Genomic DNA, 8628 nt, shown 5'->3' with positions numbered 1-8628 from the left:
GTCTCGCCCTGTTGCTGGAGTGCAGTGGCAGGATCTCGGCTCGCTGCAACCTCCACTTCCTGGGTTCAAGCAATCACTCTACCTCAGCCTCCCGAGTAGCTGGGACTATAGGCATGCACCACCACACAGGGCTAATTTTTGTATTTTAGTAGAGATGGGGTTTCACCATGTTGGCCAGGATGGTCTTGATTTCCTGACCTCGTGATCTGCCCTCCTTGGCCTCCCAAAGTGCTGGGATTACAGGCGTGAGCCACCGCGCCCGGCCCATACCAGATAATCTTTGACAATCTGGTAGATGAACAATGATCTTGTGATAACTTGATAACTTCCATCTTATTAATGAATATTGATTATCAGTCATCTTTTCAGATTGTTGGCCGCGTGCATTTGTTCTGTGACTTACCTATGCATGTCTTTTGCCTGCCTGTCTGGTGGGTTCTCACTCATGTCTTTCTGGTCTGAACACTCTTTTTCTCTGTTAGGCCTATCTGTCCTTCACCGGGACAGGTGGAGCTGGTAGTGGTTCTAATACTGAGATGCCTTGGGTGCCCAAACCCGCAATTTTATGATGCAAACTGACATTTCACTGCATGAAATTACTGAAGGAAGACAGTCAGAGTCTGATTTTTGTTTCCTGTGATGTCTGGGGAGAGAAAAATCAAGCATCAGGTGCTTTCCAAACACTGGATAGTTTGTGGATTTTTCTGCAGGATTTGATCATCCCTGCTCAGCTGGTTCCTTTATCTCCCACGAGCATTTCAAATATTTCTTCTCATTCCTTCAAAGATTCCTTCTTTAAACTTTGTTGATGGCCTATTTTGCTGTGTAGAACTTGTTTGAAGTATTACTTTAAAAAAATTTTTTATTGGCCAGGCGTGGTGGCTCACTCCTGTAATCCCAGCATTTTGGGAGGCCGAGGCGGGCGAATTATGAGGTCGGGAGATCGAGACCATCTAACATGATGAAACCCTGTCTCTACTAAAAATACAAAAAAATTAGCCAGGCGTGGTGGCAGGCTCCTGTAGTCCCAGCTATTCGGGAGGCTGAGGCAAGAGAATGGCGTGACCTTGGGAGGCGGAGCTTGCAGTGAGCCCCGAGATTGCCACTGCACTTCAGCCTGGGCAATAGAGTGAGACTCCATCTCAAAAAAAAAAAAAAAATTTTTTTATTATCAGTAGTTGAACATGAATGAACTATTTTTATGTAGTCAAGTAGGTATCTTTTTTCTTCTCTTTAATGTGTCCTCATCCCCTAGATTTTTTTTTTTTTTTTTTTTTTTCTTTGAGACACAGTCTCTCTCTCTCAGGCTGGAGTGTAGTGGTTTGATCTTGGCTCACTGCAACTTCCAACTCCCGAGTTCAAGCAATTCTCCTGCGTCGGCCTCCCGAGTAGCTGGCACTACAGGTTCCTGCCGAGGACCTCGCCCAGCTAATTTGTGCATTTTTAGTACAGACCAGGTTTCACCATGTTGGCCAGGCTGGTCTTGAACTCGTGACCTCAAATGATCCTCCTGCCTCAGCCTCCCAAACTGCTGAGATTGCCGGTGTGATCCACCACAAGCAGCCTACATTTCTATTTTTAGAGCTTCTAGTAGTCATATTAAAAGGTAAGAAGAAACAGATAAAATCCTATTTTCTTTAACCCAGTGTCTAAGATATTATCCTTTCAATGTGTGATGAATATAAGAAATTATTAACGTGGAATTTTACGCTTTTGTTGGATTAAGTCTTCTAAATCCAGTGACTATTTTGCCCTGAGCACATCTCCGATTGAACTTGCTGCATTTCAAGGGCTCATGGCTGGTGGCGGCTACTCTGGGTAGCACCTGCTCAGTCAGCTGAGTTTTCCAGACATGCGCTGAGTAGGTATTGCTGCATTTTACAGATGGGAGCTCTGGGTGCACAGAGGTAAACGCTTGCCCGCCCGAAGTCACCAGCCAGGAAGTGTGTGGCTGGGATGTAAACCTGAAGTGGTCTGACCCCAGATATATTGTACCTGCCTAACCCTTGTGGCTCCCCTCTCTCATCTTTTCATACAAGACGTTCATGAGCACAATTTTACGACAGAAAAGAACTGTCGATGGAAAACACGTACATGTCCCCCTGGAGGGCAAGCGGTGAAGGTAGTTTAACATCCACACAGAGAGAAGCCCTGGGCAAAGGGCAGAGCAGGAACACTGCGCGTGGATGGGAACCGATTGCACAAAAGAGAAAAGCAATTCAAAGCCACAAGACGGATTAGTCAGTGTTGATATGCGGAGACAACTGCTTTATCCTTTGTTTGAAAACATTAGATCACCCCCTTCCTCTCTGACACACACTCTTGCAAGGTCCAGCTGGACTGATTTCAAAGAAAACACAAAACTCTAAAGGTACTGAAAAAACTCAGTGAAAACTTTCGGAATTCTAGGAAATTTTTTTTTTTTAATCGTCTTGGAGATGAGGCTGGGTGCAGTGGCTCACGCCTGTCATCCCAGCACTTTGGGAGGCTGAGGTGGGTGGATCGCTTGAGGTCAGGAGTTCAAGACCAGCTGGCCAACATGATGAAACCCTATCTCTACTAAAAAATGCACAAATTAGCTGGGTGTGGTGACGTGCACCTGTAGTCCCAGCTACTCGGGAGGCCGACGCATGAGAGTCACTTGAATTCAGGAGGCAGAGTCTGCAGTGAGCCAAGATTTCACCACTGCAGTCTAGCCTGGGCAACAGCGAGATTCTGTCTCAAAAAGAAAACCAAAAACTGATGAGATGCCCATAAAGTGTTAATTCAAGCTCCAGCGAGGCCGCGGCCCCCTGTCTGGTGCTCCTGAAGGCACCGACTCTAAATGATGTCAAGCCCTCTTGCCAGTGACCTAGCCCCGTGCTTTAAGCTCCCGGAATCCTTCTGACGTCGGGGTTCTTCCCTTTCAAGGCTTTCCACGAACTAGCTGTCACTAGTTGTGACCTGCACGTGTCCTGTTCGCCTCACATTTGGGGCTTATTGTCTTTATTTCCACAACGATGTCTCATCTCTCTTCTCCTCCCCGGCCCTGCAGTCCCTGGTACGTGAGCCCCTTTCCCGGCGCCGGCAGCTGCTCCGGGAGAACTTTGTGGAGACGGAGGGCGAGTTTGTCTTCGCCACCTCTCTGGACACCAAGGACGTCGAGCAGATCGCCGAGTTCCTGGAGCAGTCGGTGAAAGGTGAGGGTGCTTGTTCTTCTCTCCTGAGGTCTGCAGCTTGCGCTGACCCTGGCCTCCCAGCCCGTCCCCAATCCGGGACTGTTTGACCAGAATCCTGCCTGCCCTGGCGCTTGTGAGCCAGGGCTTCCCAAGGACCACGCTTCTGTGTCTCCCTCAGACTCCTGTGAGGGGTTGATGGTGAAGACCCTGGATGTCGATGCCACCTACGAGATCGCCAAGAGATCGCACAACTGGCTCAAGGTGATTCCCACCCCCTAACCGGGCCTTCCCTGCCCTGGGTCTGGAGTCTGTCCCAGCTGGGCCGTGGATTTTGAGCCTCCACTGTGTACCCTGTCTGAGCGCAGGGCCCCTTTCCACAATCCCACCCCGGCCCCCTGCTGCGGCCGAGCTCAGACCTCCTCCCTGCTGCGGCCGAGCTCAGACCTCCTCCCTGCTGCGGCCGAGCTCAGACCTCCTCCCTGCTGCGGCCGAGCTCAGACCTCCTCCCTGCTGCGGCCGAGCTCAGACCTCCTCCCTGCTGCAAGCCCTTGCTCACGAGTTGTGATTGAGAACAGCCCCAGCCTGAGCACTGCACATCCCGCGAGGTGCAGCGTAGATGAGGTTTCTCTCCCGAGCCTGCCGCCCATGTCATGCCAGGCTCTTGGGCAGGAAGTCAGCCAGGACATGAATAAGAGAAAGTCGGGCAGGAGTGGGCGCCGTGAAGAAAAGCGAGTCAGCTCCGGCCCCGCGAGGAGGGGCTGGGAGTGCCCCAGGTGATCAGGCCAGGGACAGAGCACTAGGGAAGAGAACCGCTGGTGCAGAGACCCTGAGGGCGGAGCAGGCTCTGCCTGTGCAGGGAGCAAGGGCAGGCGAGGCCGAGGTGAGCTCAGAGTGGGGAGCAGGCCCCAGATGACGCAGCACCTGGGGGCCACTGTGAGATAAAGCTGGATCTTCCTCTTGAGGGTTTCAGGAAGTCAATGAGGGTTCCGTGCCAGGAGTCACGGTCAGGTTGTCATTGTGCAAAGCTCCTGGGGTTTCCCCTCGAGTGGAGGACGGGCGTGGTGAGGGCCAGCGAGCAGGAGCCTGTCCTTAGTAAGAGGTGATGGATGTTTGAGTGGAGAGGGGCTGGAGCGGGAGGCACTGTGGCACCGAGCTGGCCAGGCCGGCTTACCAGCTCTTCCTGTGTGCTTATGGCTGTCTGTGGCTATCTTCCCTCCAGCACAGACCTTTCCTGTCTCAGGAAATAGCACTGTTGTGCCCCCAAGGCTGAGCTTCTGCCTGGCACACGGTCAGCACTTAGTGAACGTGTCTGAATGAATGGAAAAATGCTCTCCCTTTGGAGGAGTGGCCAGAGCGAGTTGGCCACGTCTCTGTACTGAGGGAAAGAGGGTGCCAAGGCTGACTCCTGAGGTCCTGTCGATCCCGCCTGCATTTCCCATTTGTTCTTATTTATTTATTTATTTATTTATTTTGAGATGGAGTTTCACTCTCATTACCCGGGCTGGAGTGCGATGGCACGGTCTTGGCTCACTGCAACCTCCACCTCCCGGGTTCAAGCGATTCTCCTACCTCAGCCTCCTGAGTAGCTGGGATTGCAGGCACACGCCACCACGCCCAGCTAATTTTATATTTTTAGTAGAGACGGGTTTCTCCGTGTTGGTCAGACTGGTCTCAAACTCCCGACCTCAGGTGATCCACCCGCCTCGGCCTCCCAAAGTGCTGGGATTACAGGCATGAGCCACCGCGCCTGGCCCCATTTGTTCTTATTTAAACCTAGAAGCCCTTCCCATGTCCAGTCTCTTCCCAGGGGCCATCCTTGGGGTTCCTTCTGGAAGTTCCCTTCAGACTTACCTCCAGTCCCTCCTCAGTCCACGGAGGAGCCCCTCTCCAGCAGTGAGGCCCCCGCCTTGGGCGCTCCCCCTCTCATCTCTTGCCTCCTCTTCCCCCAGCTGAAGAAGGACTACCTTGATGGCGTGGGTGACACCCTGGACCTGGTGGTGATCGGCGCCTACCTGGGCCGGGGGAAGCGGGCCGGCCGGTACGGGGGCTTCCTGCTGGCCTCCTATGACGAGGACAGTGAGGAGCTGCAGGCCATATGCAAGGTCCTGGGGGACTGGGGCTGACCGCAGAAGCAGGAGGGAAGGAGATTAGACTCCCGGGGGGACTTCCTATTGCACAACCCAGACCTAGGGACACTCACATCCCCCTGTGAAGGATTCGTTCTCCCCAGTTTTTATTTACTTTTTCTGGTTCTATAAGTAACTCTTGCTTCATATAGAAAAACGGGCTGGGATAGAAAGGTGTCAGGAATGTGTGTCAGTGAGAGATGGAGATTAGCTACAAATAGTGGTGGCTCACACTAAGAAAAGGATTTTTTTCCTTATGAAATGAGAAGTGTGGAGGGGGCAGTCCGATGCCATTAGGGATTCAGGTTCCTCCTCTCTCTCCCCACATTATTTTTTGTCATGTGCCTCTGGCCTCATCATCACAATGTGGCTGCAGGAGTTCCAGCCCTCATGGCCATGCCTGCTCCACGCACCAGGAAGGAGCAAAGTGGGGTGGACCATGAGTCAGCCTCGTCCAACACCTTCTGCTCAGGTTCTGTTGCTCATCACTTTGCTCCATGGCTCACCCCTAGCTGCAAGGAATTCTGGGAAATGTGAAGTGATTTTTATTTTTTTTCAAGTTAAAGTTTTTCTTAAAGCTGTGCACATTTTGGACTAGATTTTCTTAATGTATTTCCTATACTCCCCTCTCCAGCAAATTTGGGTCTTTTGCCACAGAAGCAGAACAAAATATCACCTAGAATCCCACCGCCCAGAGACACGCAGTAGTGACATTTGAGGGAATGTTTTATTTACATTTTTGCAAAGTTGTGGTCTTTCTCTATGAGTAATTTTCTCTTCTGCCTTTTTACCCTGGAAGTACTTTATTTTCAATGTTGTGTATGCCCTTAAGCAGTGTGGCAACAGGACTTGAATGCCTGCACGAGAATTTTCAAGTGCTATGCCCCAGTGTCCTGAACCAGCTCCCTGTGGCTGTCTGGGGAAGCTGTTGCCAGCTTTGTTCTTATGGGTGACATCAGTACTTAGTGTCCGTTAACCTACATGATCAGTGACAGAAATGATTTTATATTTCACAAATATTTTGGCCACCAATCTATATTGTCACCATTTTGCATTATTTAGAATAGATTTTTAAACAAGCTATTGTCAGGACAAAAGGCAAAAAAAAATCCTTAAGACTCTTAATGCAAAAGGAGCCTTCCAGGTGATATTGGTTGTTATTGTTCACTTGCTGTCTATCTGTCAGCATCGAGCATTATTGCTAATTTTTAGCCTTTCCTGTTTTGGTAGGTGAAAGAAGCTCTTGGCAGTGTTAACATTAGAGACGGGCTGGGCATGGCGACTCACGCCTGTAATCCCAGCACTTTGTGGGGCTGAGGCGGGAGGATCACTTGAGCCCAGGAGTTCGAGACCAGCCTGGGCAACATAGTGAGATACCACCTCTACAAAAACTTTTCTAAAAAAATTAGCCAGGCGTGGTGGCGTATGCCTGTGGTCCCAGCTGCTTGGGAGGCTGAGACAGGAGGATTGCTTGAGCCCAGGAGGTGGAGGTTGCAGTGAGCCAAGATCGCACCACTGCACACCAGCCTGGGTGAAAGAGCTAGGCCCTGTCTCAAAAAAAAAAAGACTGGAAGTGAGGACAGCCAGTTACTGGGCAGTGAGGATGTGGGTGGGCATAAGGGAGTGACTTCCTGGGCCAGGGAGACAGTGGAAGCAGAAGAGTTTCTCCATAAAGCAGAGGACAGGCAAGCCTGCTGGGAGAGCATTCCCCACCCGGGAATCTCGGGCTGGATGCTCCACACCTCCAGTTCCCCACTTCTCTGGTTTTCTGTGGATACTGCATAGACCAGAAGGCGGTGGGGGCCATGAGTGTACACAGCTTTAGATGGCGGGAGCAAGTGCTGGGCCCATGGCCTGCTGAGTCTCTGACCTCCCGCTTCCTCCCTGCAGCTTGGAACTGGCTTCAGCGACGAGGAGCTGGAGGAGCATCACCAGAGCCTCAAGGTGAGTCATGGCGGCCGAGCCTCAGCCACCCCTGCCTCCCCCTGCCCCTGACAGCGCACTCCTTCCGTCAGGGCTCTTGACCCTCTACCATCTTGGGGCTCTGGGTGCGGGCAGGAGGGCAGCAGGCAGTGGAGCTGGCTTTGGAGTCCAGCATCTCCAGGTTCATGTCTCAGCGCTGCCGGCTACTAGCTGGTGACCCTGCTCAAGGAACCTCGCCTCCCCAAGCCCTGTGCCTCATTCATACCAGGGGGTAGCCACAGGACACAGCAGGTGCCACAACTGCTCGTTGTGAAGTGCCTGTGAGCCCTGATCAGTGTGAGTATGAGTTGTCATGGTCACAGGCATTTCAGACATGAGTGTCTGTCCTACATATTGGATCTGTATTAGTTTATTTTCATACTCATACTACTATGAAGAAATAACTCAAGACTTGCTGGGCGCGGTGGCTCATGCCTATAATCCCAACACTTTTGGGAGGCCAAGGCGGGTGAATCACCTGAGGTCAGGAGTTCGAGACCAGCCTGACCAATGTGGTGAAACCCCTTCTCTACTAAAAATACAAAAATTAGCCGGGCATGGTGGCACATGCCTGTAATTCCAGCTACTCAGGAGGCTGAGGCAGAATTGCTTGAACCCAGGACATAGAGGTTGCAATGAGCTGAAATCATGCCATTGCACTCCAGTCTGGGCGACAATGAGACTCTGTCTCAAAAAAAAAAAAAAAAAAAAAAAAAAAAACCCAAGACTGGGTCATTTATAAAGAAAGATGTTTCCTGGACTCACAGTTCCACATGGCTGGGGAGGCCTCACAGTCATGGCGGAAGGCAAAAGAGGAGCAAAGGCACGTCTTACATGGTGCCAGGCAAGAGGGCACGTGCAGGGAAACTGCCCTTTATAAAACCGTCAGATCTCGTGAGACTTCCTCACTTTGGCTAGAACAGCACAGAAAATCCCGCCCCCATCATTCAGTTACCTCCCACCAGGTCCCTCCACCACAGGTGGGGATTACGGGAGCTGTGATTCAAGATGAGATGTGGGTGGGGACACACGGACCCTTCGGTTCTCTCTCTCCGTTGCCCTCTCTCTCTACATCTCTGTCCCCCTCCCACTGTGTCTCTGTCTCCTTCCTCCAGATCTCTGACCCTCTGTCTGCCTCTTTTTGTCTTTAATGTCCTGCCTCAGCCCCCAGGGCCTTTCATTTCTTGCCATCTCTCATTCCTCCCAACTCCCACCTTTCCCAGCTTTTTACTTCAAGGGGGGGTGTCTTGTTTCATTTCCCTTCTTTCACTTTCTATTTCTGTTTGGGTTTCTGTTTACTTTAAGGGGTGTGTGTTTCTGTTCCCTTCCTACACTTTCTGTTTCTATTTCTGTTTATTTCAAGGGGGTGTCTGTTTTTTTCC

The 8628-nt window shown here is 51.3% G+C and overlaps 1 protein-coding gene across 4 annotated transcripts in view; it reads left to right on the top strand.

Annotated features, from left to right (window-relative positions):
* The window catches only part of LIG1 (ligase I, DNA, ATP-dependent), a 54757-nt gene that overhangs the window by 40078 nt on the left and 6051 nt on the right, over nucleotides 1-8628 (top strand). For 3 of the 4 annotated variants that reach the window (XM_011969974.1, XM_011969980.1, XM_011969965.1), the window contains 4 exons: nucleotides 3035-3179; nucleotides 3337-3419; nucleotides 5108-5260; nucleotides 7175-7228. In XM_011969974.1, coding sequence (XP_011825364.1) covers nucleotides 3035-3179; nucleotides 3337-3419; nucleotides 5108-5260; nucleotides 7175-7228 — 435 coding nt within the window. Of the gene's footprint in view, nucleotides 1-3034; nucleotides 3180-3336; nucleotides 3420-5107; nucleotides 6234-7174; nucleotides 7229-8628 lie in introns of all 4 variants that reach the window. The other variant, XR_001004888.1, reaches the window with a different exon arrangement.

Source organism: Mandrillus leucophaeus, unplaced genomic scaffold, assembly GCF_000951045.1.
Source record: "Mandrillus leucophaeus isolate KB7577 unplaced genomic scaffold, Mleu.le_1.0 Scaffold120, whole genome shotgun sequence".
Lineage (NCBI taxonomy): Eukaryota > Metazoa > Chordata > Mammalia > Primates > Cercopithecidae > Mandrillus > Mandrillus leucophaeus.
The sequence above is the reverse complement of the archived record's forward strand: the minus strand, read 5'-3'. Positions and strand labels throughout refer to the sequence as shown.